This window comes from Jaculus jaculus, chromosome 22 (genome assembly GCF_020740685.1).
Source record: "Jaculus jaculus isolate mJacJac1 chromosome 22, mJacJac1.mat.Y.cur, whole genome shotgun sequence".
Taxonomy (NCBI): Eukaryota; Metazoa; Chordata; class Mammalia; order Rodentia; family Dipodidae; genus Jaculus; species Jaculus jaculus.
The window spans coordinates 5,931,007-5,950,374 of record NC_059123.1 but is presented as its reverse complement, the minus strand read 5'-3'; the positions used below and the strand labels follow the sequence as shown (position 1 = coordinate 5,950,374).

General features: G+C 39.2%; 1 protein-coding gene across 8 annotated transcripts in view; it reads left to right on the top strand.

Moving 5' to 3' along the window:
• The window catches only part of Sox5 (SRY-box transcription factor 5), an 896,761-nt gene extending 882,684 nt beyond the window's left edge, over window positions 1–14,077 (top strand). For all 8 annotated transcript variants that reach the window (XM_045139445.1, XM_045139444.1, XM_045139447.1 and 5 more), the window contains 4 exons: window positions 1,402–1,510; window positions 4,268–4,441; window positions 12,156–12,372; window positions 13,704–14,077. In XM_045139445.1, the coding sequence (XP_044995380.1) occupies window positions 1,402–1,510; window positions 4,268–4,441; window positions 12,156–12,372; window positions 13,704–14,007 (804 nt within the window). In that variant the 3' untranslated portion in view covers window positions 14,008–14,077. The remainder of the gene's footprint in view (window positions 1–1,401; window positions 1,511–4,267; window positions 4,442–12,155; window positions 12,373–13,703) is intronic.
• Window positions 14,078–19,368: the final 5,291 nt, after the last annotated feature.

Genomic DNA, 19,368 nt, shown 5'->3' with positions numbered 1-19,368 from the left:
CAGATCGTACTTATTTTGAGTTTATTATTACCAATTATTAAATTGAGTTTATTATTATGATGATTCTGTAGAACTAAAGTTAAATTTCAACTGCTTTGTGTCTAGTGTCCCTACTATCTTGTAGAGCAATTAACAATTTAAAAGAAATTCCATTAAACCATGAAATCATGCGCATATTTTGATAGAGTAAAGGAGTTCCAAGGCCACTGATTCAAGAGAGTTTTTTAATCGAGTTGGTATGATCCTACTAGTGTCAGAGGTTTGCTGCAATGAAGCACACAGAGTATTAAGGATTTCAATATCCTATTAGCTCTTTGCAGAGCATTAGTTGGACTCTTTACCTGTAATTCAATTATCTTAGCTGACTATTCTCCGTGAGCATTTTATTGTGTCAATAGCAAGCACACTGTGTATATCATCCACTTGTACAATGCCAGGCACCGTTCCTCCAAAAACATAATTATAGAGCATAATTATAAAGAAACTTGAGCCAATGTTGTGAGACTCAATAGATGCTTCCCTTAAAACAGTGCTGTGACCACATGACCCTCAGAGCCATGCTGGAAAATGTGAGGAAGTTATCAACCTTTCATTGTATTTTTTTCCCTTAAAAAAAAAAAAAATCACCCAGTTTCTTAATTTGGAAGCAATTTAATATCTTATGTGGTTTTGATCAAGCACTACATTTTCCTTGAACATAATTTAGTTTGTAGCACTGCGTTCTCCATGAATGCATGCCATGCACTGCGTGTGCTTTTAAATGACTCGATGTCTTTGAGATCTAATTTTGCTGTATTTGTATCTCAAATAATTCGCCAACTCAATATTTTGGCTTAGCAATCCAAATCACATTGTGGTCCAACTAGCAGGCACTTACATTGGATGTACAGAGACCTGACAAGCAATTAGCAATGAATATTTAAATGTCTCCATTACCCTCACAGGAGAAATGCAGATGGCACTTATGGAGGCGGCAAGCAGTGGGTACTCCTGTGAGTTTATTTTTCTACCATGTGGTCACCTGACTGTGGGAAGACTTTCTCTGGGCCCCATGCCACCCCCATACTTGTATTGTCTGGGCACAAATAAAGCAGGCTTTCTAAATGGTGACCAGGTTGCATCTGGGAAATATGTATGTGCATTTTCTGATTTGGGAAGGTCGTCTCCAAAGATCTCAGCAGATCTCCCCAAATGCCAAGACGTTACACAGGTTTATAAGAAGCAAAGTTCCTTCAGAGATCCTACTGTTCATTTTCCTTAATTGCTTTCATACTAAACTTTCAAAGGTGAATAAATCATACCTCCAAGAAGCAAAGGCATTTTATACTGCCCAAGGCAAAAATGTCTTTGAACAATTAGAATTTCCAGATTCTCATTTTAAATTTCTTTTCTTTTCTTAAGGAAAAAACTACACTGGAAAGTCTGACTCAGCAGCTAGCAGTTAAACAGAATGAAGAAGGAAAGTTCAGCCATGCAATGATGGATTTCAATATGAGTGGAGATTCCGATGGTTTGTAACAAGTATTCGCATATATTCCTGTAAAGCGTAGGGATGTGAATAGAGCCAAGTGAAATGCTAAGTCTAGACAGGGCAGTCACTCATCTTTGAGGACAATGGGAATTTGTATGTACCAAGCAACCCATGGGCCAAAAATGGCACAGAGTCCATTTCTAGCAGCCCTCTTGTATAAACCTTCACACAACCTGTTACGTACTATTGCAGATAGAGATGGACCCTGGGAATCTTGACTCCTTCTTCCAAGGCTACAGGGCTCTAAGTGCGGGACTTCGATTCCAGGTTGCATGATTGCATAGCAAATGTTCCTCAGCAGCAGCCAACCCACCTCCCACTTCTTGCCTTCAACCCTGACTTTTCAGAAGTTTATGCATATCGACTACATTTTGCAGCATCCATGACTTAAATCCCGACAAGATTAATGGATTCAGAGAAAACTTTCCCAAGAGTTTGTTGCATTTTGCAGCCCTTACTTCATCCCCCCAATACTTTCTTTGCCTACCTTGTTGCCCAACTTGGAGACTCCATCTAACTACCCCTCCTTCTTCACTGCTTTGCCTCAAATCATGACCTCTCTGAACACTCCGACCATCTGAAGTGACCCTGGATTTAATGGATACTCTAATTTTAATGGCATAGCGAAGAAGGAATCAAAAGTGTAGTTCCTTTGAAACAGGACCCTGCATGGGCACTTTTTTTCTGATGTTAGCTAGCAAACAGGGGCTTAAAGCATTCTTTTCGTGGCCCGGCTGCAGATGGAAACAAATTGCTTATGGCAAACCAGACAGTCAGTCTGAGACTGAAGAGGAGAAGGGAATCTGTGACTCCTACTGGCGTACACAAGCACCCTCCCTGTACCTTGGGTCAATTCTATTTGTTACTCAAGGCCTGCACCATCTAAATCAAGCCAAGTTTGAACATTTAACCTTATAAATTCTGTTTCATTCATATATATATATATATATATATATATATATATATATATATACATACACACACACACATATATATATGCATACACAAACACACACACACTTTGTGGTCCAATATATCCAAACCTTTTCTTCTACTCTTTCTGCCTTACCCAACAGGACTAACCTCACCTATTTACGCATGTAGAGCTCATTTGGATTTGATAAAGTTACGTGTGGCTCCTTTTAGTACATATGTTGCCATAAGGTGTAAGAACAAGAAAAGGCAGATGCGCAAGTGAACATCTGCTGGTTACAACCCCATTTGAGAAAGTAGTTGCCATATATTAGCACTTTCGTTCGTCAACGAAAAGACAATTACTGGCAATCACACAACTCATAAAGTTGAAGTGATGTTAGCAGGGTGAAATATACCTGTGATTGTCAAAATCCCAGCCTCAGTTTATGCTGCCGTTAATTGTTAACTCAGTTGTGTCTGTGTGCAAGGAAATATCCTTTCTTTGGCAGTCATGTGACGGGTCATATGACGAATGCAAGATCGTGAAAATGCTACTGAGAGAAATGCTGTGACTTTTAGTTTGTTTGCTCCTATGGAATTATTTCTAGTTGATTCCCATTTCCTCAAATTAAGAGAGAAGATCGGGAAGAAATAAGAAAAGATGTGCTTAGACAGATGATCCGAGTTCTAGGTCTCCTCAGAGTATTTAAAACTTATGTTAGCTTTTATGATGGCAACAGAGAATTGCTGGTATGAGCTTCACACTTTGGTTGCCCTTGTTCTCTTGGCCTGCATTCGAGGGTCTCGGCACCTTCTTGTCTGCCAGAACTTTTCCCAGAGGCCACATGGAGCATGAGCAGTGAATGCAGCTTCCTAAGGTTTGGCCAAGTCTCATGGGCTGTGTTTTGTCCTTGCTCAGTGACAGTTCCTGACTGAAATAGAACTCTCAGTTGGTCTGTTTGAATAACTTTAAATGTTAGGGAAAATAGAAGATTATGTATATTTATTATTATATTAATACATAGTTTATATTATATAATATATAATGTCCATCTTATAAATATTATATATAAATATATATATATAGATATATATATAGATATATATAGATATATATTTACCTCAAGCATGTGGCAGAAAACTGCTTACGAAACCACAGTCAAACAGTTATTTTTTTTTTCTTTTACTTACAGCGTCCAAATACCTTTGGGTGGGCAATCTATTTTTAATGGCTCACCATACTTCATGTATGATTCAGCACATAATTTGACAGAAAATCTGACCGCAGTCAAATGTTTATGCTACATTTTAACCTCAAAATTCCATTTAGCATGTTTTCTTTTTTGTTTATATACCCTCAGAGAGAAAAAAGAGTAGAATATATTGTTTTGACAGTCTACAAGTAGACTTTATTAATTCCTCCTACTACATAAAAACTAGAATTTCTCAGTTCTGTCTGCTTCCTTACATTCCCATTGACCTGCAGTACTGGCAAGCTAGCAGAACTAGGCTAGCTATTCTCTTTCCAAATTGCATCAGATATTACAAATTGAGAGTCAATGGTCAGACAGTCCATTGAAAGAGAGGGAGGGGTGTATTAGAAATGGATTTAAAAATGAAAAGACAACATTTGTTCCCGCAGGCTCATCATGGCAACTTTGGGAACAAGCATGTGTCTTAAGAACAGCAAGTACCATTAAAAGTACTTTTTGTTTTCAGATATTTTAATAGACTAAGGAAAAAAAAAAAAAAAAACCAGCCATGTGTGAAAGAGCAGCCAGTGTGTAAACGCCGACACACGATGATGTTCTCTTTTTTTAGGAAGTGCTGGAGTCTCAGAGTCAAGAATTTACCGGGAATCCCGGGGACGCGGTAGCAACGAGCCCCATATAAAACGTCCAATGAATGCCTTCATGGTGTGGGCGAAGGATGAGCGGAGGAAAATCCTTCAGGCCTTTCCTGACATGCACAACTCCAACATCAGCAAGATCCTGGGTAAGGAAACTTGGAGGATGAGGTGATATGGTTCTGCTCTGTTCCCCGCAGCCGGGGGGAAAGACCCTGGGTAAGACCCAGGTGATGTGTGTCTCCTGCTAATCCACGTAAAAGGCCCATCGCTAAGGTCCCTTCTGAAGACGAAGGGTCAAGATCACCAAGAAATGTGGCCAACTTCTGTATGTAATTTATCTCCCTGTCTCCATACTGATTATTACATGTTCTTAAAAAAAAAAAAAAAATCAAGAAAAAAAAATCTACTACAACTTAGAAAAAGAATTACTTTCACAGAAGCCACTAGATGTTGGGTATTGACTATTTTTATTCTTTTCTTTAAGAAGATCTTATTACTCTTAAGGTCACCTTCCTCTTTCATCCTCCATTGTAACAGAGATAAGAGCCAAGGCTGAATGTTGTCTAGAGTGTATTACTTTGTGGAGGGTGTGGATGGGGATTGATGAACATTAAATCTTCAAATCCACCTCTTATGATTCTGGTAACCTTAGGCAGTAAAGGGGCTTTTGGTAAAGCTTAGGAGTTTTAGTCATGTTGAGTGTTAATAAAAAAAAAGGGGGGGGGGAGCTGGAGAGATGGCTTAGCAGTTAAGCGCTTGCCTGTGAAGCCTAAGGACCCAAGCTCGAGGCTCAATTCCCCAGGACCCACATTAGCCAGATGCACAAGGGGGCACATGCATCTGGAGTTCATTTTCAGTGGCTGGAGGCCCTGGCGTGCCCATTCTCTCTCTCTCTCTCTGTCTGTGTCTCTCTCAAATCAATAAATAAAAATAAAATATTAAAAAAAGGTTTTCTTGCCATTGTAGCTTTGTAAAAAGTATGTTTAATTTTCATTATGTAGTTGAGAGAGAGAGACAGAGGCTGAGAGAGATCAGACATGCCAGGGTACCCAACTACTGCAAATGAACTCCAGACACAGGCGCCACCTTGTGCATCTGGCTTACGTGGGTCCTGGGGAATCGAACCTGGGTCCCCTTGGCTTTGCAGGCGAGGAGTGCCTTAACCACTAAGCCATCTCTCCCTCCCGCCCCACTGCAGCTTTTAGCTTAGCAGAAAGCAGGCCATGAGGCACACACAGAGACAAGGGCTGTCAAGGCCGGGTGCAGACCCGTCACCTGGAGACTCACCCTTACCAGCTGTGTCATGGACATGGGGAAAAGAAGACGGCTGTGCTCTGTACCTTCCCTTGACCTCCTCACCACTCTGGTCACTGCTCTCCTCCCCCATTTCCATGCCCACCTTCATCTTCACGTAGCATTGGAATACCAAAGGGATTCTGATTACCCTTCCCTTGACAACAGGAAGTAAATGATAAAACAGAATTGACGTATGCAGTTCTATCAGAAAAAAAAAAAAAAAGAACAAAAGCTTGCCCTTAACCAATGAGGAGCAGAACATTTCAGATGTTGAAAGCTTTAAGAGTAGAATGATGAACCTGAAGTTACACACACACAGCTTGTGCAAAGGCATCCTTGTTGTGGGGGGTGGGGGGGGGGTTGCATGAATGAGAGAATTGCTTACAGGAACTGAGAAATATTCATGCAAATCGATAGTCTCAACGAAGGTAGCAGATGTGACCCAGTTCGTAATGTGTGCTCGTGACGAGGTTTAAAATAAATCACATGTAACGTGGAGTTCCCCATAGTTCGGGAAGAGGCATCCTTGTTGGTAGGATTCACGTAAAGGAGCCAATCACTTAAAAGGACTGGACACATTCATGCAATCCTGTATTCTCAACAAAGTTGGTAGATGTGACTCAGTTTCCCATAAGTACTTAGAATACCATTCAACATAAATTAATCACTTATAACTTGTAGCTTCGTGCTTTCTCTTAAAGTAATGCTGTGATTAGAAGGTGAATGGCATCCAATGAGACAGCAGCAAGAGAAGCTTGGGGTATTTTCAGGAACCATGGATATCTGTGACTGAAAATCTACATCTAAATAAAATTTTTAGAAAAATGGTCAAGAGGAATGTATAACTTGGCAGTTCTGACCTTTGTTTCCTATCTATTGTGTATTCTCTCCTCCTCATAAAATTTCCCAGCTTTAAAAATTCCAAATGCCTTTCATTTGGATAACCTTCACAAAAATAGAAAAATATTATTTACATAGGCATATTTTATGTTTTATTATTGATTACTGAATTAGAATTCCAAATAATATAAAAAAGTAAAACTCTAATGGTTTTAGATTTGTATTTTTTTTTAATTTTATTTATTTATTTGAGAGTGACAGACAGAGAGAGAAAGAGGCAGAGAGGGACAGAGAATGGCCGCGCCAGGGCTTCCGGCCCCTGCAAACAAACTCCAGACGCGTGCGCCCCCTAGTGCATCTGGCTAACGTGGGTCCTGGGGAATCGAGCCTCGAACCAGGGTCTTTAGGCTTCACAGGCAAGCGCTTAACCGCTAAGCCATCTCCCCAGGCCCTAGATTTTTAGAAAGTTTGCTGTGTGGACAAGTCGTCCCATTTCCCTCCTCCCCACCCACATTCTACGGAACTCGGTCACCTCTCCCACTCCCCTATCAGCCAGGGCCCAGGCGAAACCACAGAGGACTTGGCGAGTTAAGTTTAATTGCTGCCACAGCTCTCATGGTGAGCCTGACAACCTGCAGCAGGAACGTGGAGACAGACACTGAGGTCACACTGCAATGATTGTTATGTCACTTCATTCACGTGTCTGGACACTAACACAGGAGTATTGAATGATTCAAACTTCATCTTAAGTAGGAAAGAGGAAGCGACGCTTAGGAAGTATTCCCAAGTTCATGATGGTGAGGAGACTCCTCACCATTTGATTCGAAGGGCCACACTTACTATGCCAGAATGCAATGTCTGTCCTCACAGGCTACAGGAAAGATGGTCTAATTTCAGTCTTTCTGGTAAAAGGGCATTAATTAAAGATACAGCATTTGTATTCCGCCAAAAATTGAACACTAAAGTGTTTGGGACCTCGATATTTAGTCATAGTTTTAAATAAATATGTGATCTTCAAGTATCCACAAGATCATTCTAAAATGGCCTATTTTGTACAAAAGTACAAAGAAAGCTTGGTGTTTTTTCCTCTTTACTGATTGTTTTGGATAACGGCCTCCGACAGCATGCTGCTAATTCATTCTGCTTAAAACAGGCGCTTGAGCTCGGTTGACATTTTACGTAGTCTCTGGGGATCCTAGTTGACATTTTAAAGGGCTTCTAAGCATTTTATAATACCCTAAAATCTGGTTTTAATAAGCCATTCTGCTGAAATTGTTAACATAAGGAATCACCTTTTACTGTTTGGCGTGAGATCAGGGAATGGGGGACATCTTTTTCTGATTAGATATACAGTAGTTGGAGGGAAATGTGCAAATTCATTACATACCCCACGGAGATGACAGGGCCATGCAGCTCAGACTTGATTCTTTCAGTGTACTGCCAGATTGAGAAAGGGAAAGGGAAATTTTCAGGTTTTTTCCCTTCAGTTTTTTATTATTATTATTATTGTTGCTGTTGTTGAAATGTACTCTTTTGTTAACAGCAGGAATAACCCATTGTCCCATCATTTTCATTGCAAGATAGCCAACCTTTATAAAACAGCAAGACATTTCTTGCTTGGACTTGGGTCTAGGGTAAGCAGCCCTGCACAAGCAGATCAAGTAGCTCTTTTCATCTGCCTTGAAGGCAGCAGAAATACCTTCCCGCCATCCTCGCAGGGTGTATTCAGGGTTCTGCCCTACAGCTGCACCCAGTCCCTCTTGTTCCCACAAAGCCAAACTTGCCAACTGGTTATCCTCACCCAGAGTAATTCTTAAAGGTTTACAACTGAACTGTAAGCCTGTCACAGTGGAGCATGCTTTTTAAACCAGCACTCAGGAAACTGAGGCAGGAAGATTGAGAGTAAAAGGCCAGCCTTGCTGAGTGAGGCAGGAGGCTTGCAAATTTAAGGCCAGCCTTACTCTATGACTCTAGTTTAAAATATAGCTTATGATGCAGCAGTACTCTCAAAAAATTATCCTCTCAGATGTTTATATATACATATGTGTGTGTGTGTGTGTGTGTGTGTGTGTGTGTATGTGTGTGTGTGTGTGTGTATATATACACATGGGGTTTTATATATATATGTGTGTGTGTATATATATATATTTACACATGGGGTTTTATATATATGTGTGTGTGTGTGTGTGTGTGTGTGTATATATATATATATATATATATATATATATACACACACACACACACATATGGTGTATACATACACACACACACACACACACACACACACACCTTGGTCATGCCAGACTTGAAGGCCAACATATCTGAGAACATATATGTCTGATTATGTCATCCCTTTCCTTTCCATTTTTGTCACAGCAACTTTAATTTCCTCCAATCAGTTGTCATCCCTGGGAGGCTGCATTCATCTTGACCCTTTTAGGTTCAGTTTTGATGCAAAACCTGGTAGCCGCACCCCTCCCCCCGCATCACCTAGTCTCATACCTCACTGTGCTTGCCCCAGTCATAATTCAAACAATAAATTCTGGAGGAAAGAGTTTAATGTACCCCCATAAATATAAGTTGTTGGGGGGGTGTTGGCAACCATAAACCCTGACCTAGGTCTTTTAGAATGCTTAGACTCAGGGTAGAATATTTGTCAATTGGTCATCTATCTCAGCATGTTGATTTATGTGTTCAGTTTTGGGTACAAATAGTGAATCAGTGAAGTTGGCTATCAATGATCCACTTTTAATATACTCTTATTTTCCAGTCAGTTATTTCTGGTAACCTCACTTCCTCCACTCCTTGATCTGAGGTTCAGAAAGCTGGCATGAAATACCATGGGAAGATTTGGCCTATTTCATTGGTATTCTAACTGTATCTGTATTTACAAATGTTCCCCAAAACAGCATAATAGTATACAAGACTCTCAAGAGAATGGTACTGGCAGATAAACACTTTGAGGCTGAACATATAAGTAATGTAACCCAACCAACTGACTCATTACTGAAAATGCTATTAAGATAGAAGTTTGACAAAATAAAATAAGAAACTCTACTATTTGAACTTCAGTCTGAGTTTCTGTGATAAACAGAATGAATCATTTACCATCTATACTGCTTCTAAATCAATTTATGTTGGTATATCCTCCTGTGCAACATTTGGTCAAATGGGAAAAAAATTATAAGCAAAGAAATATTGCCCCTGTAATGCATGAGACCTCTCTCTCACACACACACTGTTTGTGTGTGTGTGTGTGTGTGTGTGTGTGTGTGTGTGTGTGTGTGTGTGTGTGTTGTATGCAATGCTCCATGCTGAAGAATTCTCTGTTCTTTCAGCTAATTGTCCAGCAGTGAGCTATGTTCATGTGAGTTGTGAAGTTCATTTTGAGTAATGAACCAATTCTGAACCGATACAACCTTGCTGAGATGACCTATAGACAGGTTAGGGTACATCCATTACTTATTTGGTAGGTATAATAGTTCATGCTTGTTACTAAGGTGGTATGCTTCAGGCTGAGTGACTGTGCAGAGGCAGAGATGCTTCTGAGCTGGATTCTGGTTTAAGGTCAAGGAGTTATATCTGCTGATGGCCCTCTTGCTGGGAGAGGTGGAGTACAGAGCTTCCCATGACAACAGAAAGGATACCCCCCCCTTTCTCTTTCTCTTTATCTGTCTCTCTGTGTGTGTGTGTGTGTGTGTGTTTGTGTGTGTGTGTTTGTGTGTGTGTGTGTGTGTGTGTGTGTGTGTGTCCTATACTGCTCTCTCACACTGTTTTTCTCAACCTCACTGTAGTCCTTATACACCTATGAGTATCCAGTAATAGGGCTTAACCCTAAACTTGGATCCAGTGTTCACTTCCCTCAGCCCCATCTACCATTAAGCCCCATTAGCTAGACCAAGCTTTCATTCATCCTTGTGCCACATAATGATGAAACGTCAACCTGAGATTTGGAGGAGACGAGCAAGAGTCAAATAGAGGCTATCAGGATCTCCTATTTTCACTCTTTTGGTCCTTGTGCATTCTAGTTGAGACGAACTGGTTACCTTTCAGCGCAACACACTTCACGTGCTGGAGGAGTCTGTCTTTAGGTAGTGAACATGATTATGACCGCTTTTATTTCAACGGTTCACAGCCATTCTGACAGAACCAGAGCCTTGAACCACATCTGAGATGAGATTTAGCATAAATGATTTTTAGTTATGCTTCAAGCTTGCTTTTCTCAATCCAAGTTGGATCCAAACCAAAATTCATAGCAAAAGGGGCTGAAGACATTGCTCAGTGTTTAAGGCACTTGCCTGCAAAGCCCAAGGACCCATGTTTGATTCCTAAGTACCCAATTAGGGCCAGATGTACAAAGTACTACATACATCTGGAGTTCATTTGCAGTGGCTAGAGGCCCTGGCGGTCACATATTCATTCTCTCTCTTTCTCGTTCTCTAGCTCTCCCTTCTTCCCTCTGTTTCTCTCTCTCATAGATAAACGGATATTTTTAAAAAAAAATAATAGGAAAAGTAGGGTAGAAACAATGTGGGCCATTGTTAATACAGACTGTATCATGGGAAAATATATCTGGATATTTAATTTCAAGTAACTTCTTAAAATAAAAATCATATTGTATGTTTATGATTATACTTTTCACCTGCTAGATTGGGCATATACATAAATCATGTATATACATAAAATCAATACATATACCTGCTTATTTGTATATGAACACACTCTTAGAAAAATTCATGTTGGAGTTGGAATTCCAACCTGAGAGTCACATGGTCTTAGGTAGGTTATCTATGTGAACCTCAATTTCTTCATCTGTTAAAATAGCTACGAGCATTTTCTGTCTCATGGGATCTCAATGAAAACAAATAGAAATGGCACAACTTACATATCAAATCATGACAGAGATTTTACCACGTAGTAATGGCCCAATCCATGGTCGTTATTACTTTAAGTATATTTAAATACCTGGTGAAATTAATTTTTAGCTTTAATCATCCCCACGGGGAGATTTAAATAGTTTTGAAACAATAAGAATACAATGTATTATAGGAACTTTTGTAATAAGTAATGGCCCCTCGGGAAAAAAAATTACACAATAGTCTCAGAGTCAAAATATGTGAATTACTATACCGTTTTGATTTTTTTTAGTTGTCAGTTGAATGACAGCAGTGTGCAATGTAGAAATGAAAGACAGATCCATGAAATTCTCTCTTAAGCTTTTAAGTACATAATATACAAGTATGGTTAAACGGTTCATTGAATCCATAAAGCAATGCATCGCCCAGTTTTTATGTCTGTGCATAAGTTTCCTGGATGTTACCCACACCCTTGCTCTTGGGAGATTGCACCTTTCAAGCCGGGGTCCATGAGTCAGAAACATACATGTATATGCATTCCTGACTTTTGGCCAACAATTTTCAAATCTTCTTGTTGTATATCTCCTTTTTAAAAAAAAAATATGTTTTTATTTTTGTATTTGAAAAAGAGATAGAGAATGGGCATGCCCAGGGTCTCCAACCACTGGAAATGAACTCCAGACACATGCCCCACCTTGCGCATCTGGCAGTAGGTGGATCCTGGTGAATCAAACCTGGGTCCTTGAGCTCTGTAGGCAAAGTGCCTTAACTGCCAAGCCATCTCTCCAGCCCTCTCTCCTTTTTTTTTTTAAGGATTCTTAAACACACTGTAAGTTGAAATGCTACTGATCTTTATTTTTCCGCACAGGATCTCGCTGGAAAGCGATGACCAACCTGGAGAAGCAGCCATACTACGAGGAGCAGGCCCGCCTAAGCAAACAGCACCTGGAGAAGTACCCGGATTACAAGTACAAGCCCAGGCCGAAGCGCACCTGCCTTGTGGACGGCAAGAAGCTGCGAATCGGCGAGTACAAGGCCATCATGCGGAACCGGAGGCAGGAGATGCGGCAATACTTCAACGTCGGGTACGCATGCGCGTCCTACCTGTCCCCCTTCCCCTAGCCACAGCTTCCTTCTCTCCATAACGGAATATCCAAAGTAATTGTTTAGCTGCAAGGCAGTTTTCTGACCAAGGAACCTTAGCCCTGTTTTCCCAAGACTACACTCTTTCCCCTTGTCCTAGATGACTGACAAGCGAGAGGTGGAAAGATGATAGACAGACAGGTGTGTAACACTAGATAGATGATAGGAAGAGAGATTGAAAGGTAAAGGATAATATGTGATTGACAAATAGATGATAGCCACAGATAGAAAATTTAGATACACAACAGCTGTAAGATGTTTCTAAGTCTACTGGAAGCTCCTCACTCCCACGGGCATTTGTTAATAACTAAGATGAAAATGAAGTAGTTTAATAGTCAATAATTTTGAATTTTACTATTAAAAACAAGTTGTGCTGGTTCTTTTCATCCCTGGTGTTCTGGCTGCTGCAGGATTCTCTCAAGACACACAGAAACAAAACAGTCATATTTGAAACAGTATGACTGTGAGAGTTTAGAATAGCAAATACTGTTATTTATGTGGCCAGAGGATAATTGGGAAAAAGAAAAGAGAAACATTTTTTTTTCACATTTCTGTATGTATCCATGCATCTGTGTTATATCAAAGCACACGCCTTTTCACTTGGCTGAAAACAATGGCCACCTTTTCATAAGTAAATATTAAGCCTGTGGGTGAATGAAGGACAACATGATTGGACATTCTACTGCCCCTTCTCTTGCTAGCATCAGCTACTTAATCTGTAAGGCCCAGTACAAAAATGAGAAAACAGGTTTCCTTCATTGAAAGTCATTAATAATTTCAAGATTCTAGTAGCAGGTGCTACAAGGCTACAACCTTTTTAGGTAGCATTTGGACTAGATGATATTGTGAAATTCTGATGAATTCTTTGCCACAGAGTGACATTGAAATCTTCCATCCTTTAGAGCTTTTCATTTTAGGGTACAGTAGAAAAAAAAAATTATTTCTACATGTGACAGTGAAAGTCAAGGAAACATGGGAGTTTGGGGGTTTCGTCATTTAATGTTTGCGTGCCTGGCTTTTCTAAAAGTAGAGTAATAGTCAATGCAGGATTTTGTTAACGACCAAATGAGCAGTTCAAGTAAATGTGTTGTGCTCTGCAAAACGTTAGCCTCCAGATCATAATTCCAGCAGGTGAGACAACTGGGCGAAAAGCCAGTTCCAGAGAGTTGGCCACCGGGGAGCCCATGACAGAGGTAGTACTTAGGACCACCTAATTCTAATGCTTGCACTCACAATCTCTTTTTCATTTGGGGGGTGCATCCCTCTGCCACAGGCAGCAGGCCCAGATCCCCATTGCCAGTGCGGGCGTCGTGTACCCGGGAGCCATCACCATGGCCGGGATGCCATCCCCTCACCTGCCCTCCGAGCACTCAAGTGTGTCCAGCAGCCCGGAGCCCAGCCTGCCTGTGATCCAGAGCACATATGGCACCAAGGGCGAGGAGGCCCATATCAAGGAGGAGATTCAGGCCGAGGACATCAACGGAGAAATATACGAGGAATATGATGAGGAAGAGGATGAGCCAGACGTAGATTATGGGAGCGACAGTGAAAACCATATGGCGGGGCAAGCCAACTGATGAGGGCCAAAAAAATAAATAAATAAATAAAAGCAAAAAAAAAAAAACAAAACAAAAACAAAAACAAACAGAAAAAAACAAAAGACTTATTTTGTGACGTTAGGACTTAAAGAAGCCCTAGCTGGTTCACCCTTACCAGTGGCCAAGCACATCCACTTTCTCATACACTGACTGTTACTTTGAACTGTTAGTCTTAAAATAGTTGGGACATCAGCTGACTAATAGACCTCAGCCTCAAAAGGCTTGGAAAGGATACACAAAATACAAGCAAACAATATCGACAACAAGAAATCGAAATAAGCTATGGGTAAAAATAAATAATAATAATAATGCCAGTAATTCAGCTGCTGCAACCAAGCACTGAACTCTTTTACCCGTCAACCTTTTTTTTTTTTTTTTTAATAAACTTTATGGCTGTTTGTTCTACAATGTTCTAGAAATTCTCACTCAGGTACACAGTGCCAACAAGTGGCTTGTGAATGTGTTTTGTTTGTTTTGTGCTACGATTTTTTTTTAAAAAATAAGTTTTGTTTTGTTTGGGGAGGGTTCTGGGTGTTGTTTTTTTTTTTTTTTTTCTCAGTGTTTCTTTCATTCATTTTGTTTTCTTCTTCTTTTTAGTTGTCATTGTAATGCACCTGACAGGAAAAAAAGAAAAAAGATGAATTTCTCTTCCTTCTCTCCACCTTTCCATCTCTGTTTAAAGATGGAAGTCTGAGTAGGAAGGAAGAGGAAATGAGAGCCTGTTTTAAACTTCCTTTCTACCGTCCCGAAATAAGCAATTATGTGTTAAGAGACCTTTCTTTACCTATTGCATACCACACTACATCTTTGAGCAAGTGCCAAATTTCTACTCGTGTTGACCAAGTTCATTTTTCCCCCTTTCCTTCCTCCAGTTCCTCTGAAGTTAGGGCACCGTTATATCTTAGACAATCCCATGAAAATCCTGAAATACCACCAGCTGGTGAGATTGACTTTTGTTTTGTTTTGTTGTTTCTATGGCAACTGTAGGTGCTGTTCTCAGGTGAAAAAAGAGAGAGAAAGAGAGAGAGACATAAGAAATTTAGAGAAAAAAAAATATTTTCTGACCTTGGATTTTTGTGTGTATGTATGTGTGTGATTATGGTACTAACAGGAATAACGTTGGACCATTGTGAGTTAAAACCACATCTGGGGATGAAATCCCACATCCTCTTAAGTGACTGGTCTAGAAGTAATCTTGGCCTTGACTTTGCACTTCAACTGACAATGTAACCAAGGATAGGGCTCAGAAATGTCATTTTTAAACTTCTAATATGATTATTATTGGATGGATCTGGTGGCCCTGGATCATAGAGGTGAGCTTGTGTAATCTGCAAGCTGCCAGCCAAGTACACCCTGGACAATTGGTTCTACTAACGTTTGCTACTTAGTGACTTTTTTTTTTTTTTTTGGTATGTTTTCCTGTTGATACTTTGAGCAAAACAATCATTGTTTTGAATGTATTTTGGCCATTTTTTTCCAGAAATGCAGAATTAGCTTATTTCCCCCAACATCCCATTCTTTCCCGATAAGGGACTGGGACTGGTAAAGCGTAAAGTATGCTTTTAGCTCTCCAAGCAAACAGTGGAAGCCTTTTGCATTTCACAAGTGTGGGCCGTGTGTATTCCATGCCATAGGACCCAGGATTTGATGGAAAGTCATTGCAGCATACAGAGTCAAGTCTGGCTGGATGAAAGCAAGCCTTGCTGGCTCCTCTTTCCCTTTGCTACAATATGAACTTGTAGAAGTCTGAGCTTGGGTGTCACCAGAGTCAACATGGAAAACAAGAGCCGATGGCCGCGGGACCCCTGGATTAGAGGTTGCTAACCTAATGCCCAGGTAGTGGTAGGGCCTGTACAAGGAAATGCAAAATCACTTCAGGTCAATTGTCTTGATTCATATTTAAATATCAGACAGTAAGTACTCCAACCAGAAACTTGGTATGCTAGGGTATTCACCCGCTCATCATTTTCCTATCTTGCTTCCCCCCCCCCAACAAATAAGTTTGATTTTGACATTATATATATACATACATATATATATACATACATACATCCTTTTTGGTTTTCTCTCTCTCAAAAGACTTGCTCTGGGGTTTTGCATAGAGGAGTTATCATTTTCTGCATGTTGAAGATTTCGTTTTGTCTGTTTTTCTGTTTGTTTTTGATGGCTGTATTTTCATTTGAACTGCCTCTTTTTTGCTAATGTTGTAATGATGATGATGATAAAATAATATTAGTAATAATAATAATTAATAATGGTCAGCTGTCCCCAGATTAGTAAGTTATGTATAATTTATTTTATTTCTCCCTTCCTGTTTTATTCTTCTCTAATTTGGAAATACAGCCAATAAGCTGTTAGATATTTAAAACTAGTTTCTATTTCCAACTCATGTATAAATATATATTATACATACACACACATACACAGATATGTGTGTGTATATATAAATATACATACACAAAGTCATCCACATAATTATTTCTTTTGCCATAATTTTCTCTATATTAACAATTTTGGCCCAACAAATTCAATGCCAGTGTTTAGTATATGAAAATGAATTAACAGGTGGGCCATGCCCAGTCTTACTGAACTTCTTCTCTAATCACTCATTTTAGTTATTTAATTGCCAGTCATCTAGAGCCATTTTAAAAAAATTTTATTTTAAGCACTCTGAATGAGGAAAAGAATAGACACTTGTTTTATATCATTATCATGTACAATGTGAAAACAGATTTATGACAATTTTGTTCTCTGTCTCTGTTAAACAAATTTCTTCTGACTGATGTGGGCTCACCTCTCACATTTGCTGGACTCACACCATGTTATAAAAGTTCGTTGTTTTAATTTCATGACTTTGGGCAACAAGAATACTTTGTTTTAGCTCCAGGCAGATGCTACCGAGGGCATCCAAGACTGAAACCAATCCCAGACACACCAGTGAGTTGACACCAAGCCTCTCTTTAGCCTTTGTTTATTTCCTTTGAAAGGAAAAGCAAATTTGTAAATGGTGACCTGTAAGTGCTGAACGAAGCTTCACTCAGTTCATGTCCAAGACTAAATTGTGCCTAGACTAAGCCACAAAGAAAGTTCTTAGTATCATGTAGTACTCTGTTCTGAAATCAGATTCACTGGAGGTCGTTTTCTTCTGCCCTGTTTTTCCCCAAAGGACAACAAAAACAAACAACACACACACAAAACCTCTTTATAGTGCTTGAAATTTTGAAGTCACTTGGTAAAATGTTCTGGAATAGCCCCATACTGTGTTGACACATTGCCTTCTCAGTACGTGATGGGTCACAGTTTCTGTAAAGGGTCCTAAAACCTTGTATTCTTTTTCTATGAAAAAGATACCACAGAGGACATGAGAGGCAGATGCTCCTCTCTCTCCCTCCCTCTCTCTCTCTCTCTTTCTCTCTCGCACGCACACACACACACACACACACACACACACACACACACACACACACATTCATACCATGACTGAAGAATAATCTTGCCGGAATTCTGGTTTCTTTTTTCCATTGTTCTGGTCAGTTCCTCTAACAATGGTCATATTTTAATAGACATTTATGAGAAAATAGGTGAAGGATGTTCATTTGTTAGTTAAGAATTTGGCTAGTTACTACAAGTAGATAGTAACTATACATTAACACACAGCTAAATTAGTCAAGTGAATTTTCAAAGTTCATTTGACATCTATTAAGAGATATCCATGTGTTAAATCCCTCCTGAAAACATGGTTATCATGGTTGAAACCAAATTCATTAAAAGCAAATATTTTAAATCTGCTTATATATTTGATTTCTGGAGTAGACATTTACATTATTTTTTACCATTCTATGCTCCCATTTCACATATTTTCTTAATCCAGAAGCCATTACTATTGTCAGAAGAAACTTATATCACACTTAACAACATAAGTAATGACACTTGTTATTCTTAAGGGTAAATTATTGAATTGTAATAAGCAACTGTATATTTACAAACAGGTTTATAAAATATTTGTCTATCAAATTACTAGCAAATTAAAATTTATGAGGTCTGCAAGGAAAAACACGAAGCCCACTAAAAGTGGTTGAGCTATCTCTTTGTCTTGTAGGGAGTAGGTATTTAGTCAGGCTTATACAGTATTTAATTTTAAAGTTTCCTTTAACTATTGATTTCCACAGTGGAAGATGACGTGTTGAGTTTCCTACTGATGGATTCCTGTCCCCTCCAGTGCTACTGTCACTGGCTCATAAGACAGTATTTATATGGCTCCACCGGCTCTAAAGCTCTTAGTCCTTCTGACATTTTGGATTTTTACAAATAAAAATTTTAAAAAATTAAAAAAAAAAAACCAGAAAAGAGACAATCAAATGCCTGGAGCTTAAAACAAAGTATGTGCGACCTACCATCTCACTTGAAATTTAATAAAATAAATAATTGTGTAAATATAACATAGAGTTATAGATTTATATTTTGTTCATAACACATAGTGTAATATAAGTTGTATATTTTCATGTTTTTGGTTTTATGTTATCATTCATGCCACAATAAAAATAAAACAGGAGTTTATGTGCTCTTGGGGAAAAAAAAAAAAAAAAAGATGTGGGTTGCCACCAACCTGTTTTTTTTTTTGTTTGTTTGTTTTGCTTTTTGTTTTTAATTTTATTTTGTTTTTGCATTCTTTTTTTCAGTATTACTGCCAGACAAGGCACCAATAAAAACAGCAAATGTGTTCTTTATCCCTTATACTGTGTTTCTTTTCATAACTCTTATTATTGAAGTGCAGCCATTTTATTAAATTAATGAAACAAAAGTATAGTAAATAATTTAATTGAGTGCTCAGCATAATGACACTTATTGAAACTGACTTTGAACTGAGGATTAAGGGTTTAATTATTAAACATGGACATTCCCAGGGCAGTCAAAACTTGTAATATTCCAGACAGAGCTCTATCTTCTCCCTGATGTCATACGTGAGTATGACACACTTCAGCCCTGAGAGCCTGACACATCTTCAAGGTTTCCCTGAAGGGGTGGGGGCTGGCGATTCCTATGCTTTGGAATTCTCCCTCATCTTTTGTTTTTATGTTTCTGAGTTTTATATTTTCTTCTATATGGCCAACAGAAGCATTGGTTTTTTTTTTTGTTTTTTTTTAACAAAGTCTTCTCCATGGAACTTAGAATGAACTATTAAAAATACAATTGCCTGGCCACAGTCCCAGATGTTGTGAATCTGGACCTGGAGATAGAAAAAGAGCATCTGCTGTTTAACAGCTCAAAATAATTCTGTAACCTCCAATGTTTCAAAACAGCTAAGAAGTGGGAATAGTTTGCTATCCCTCCTTCCTGCCT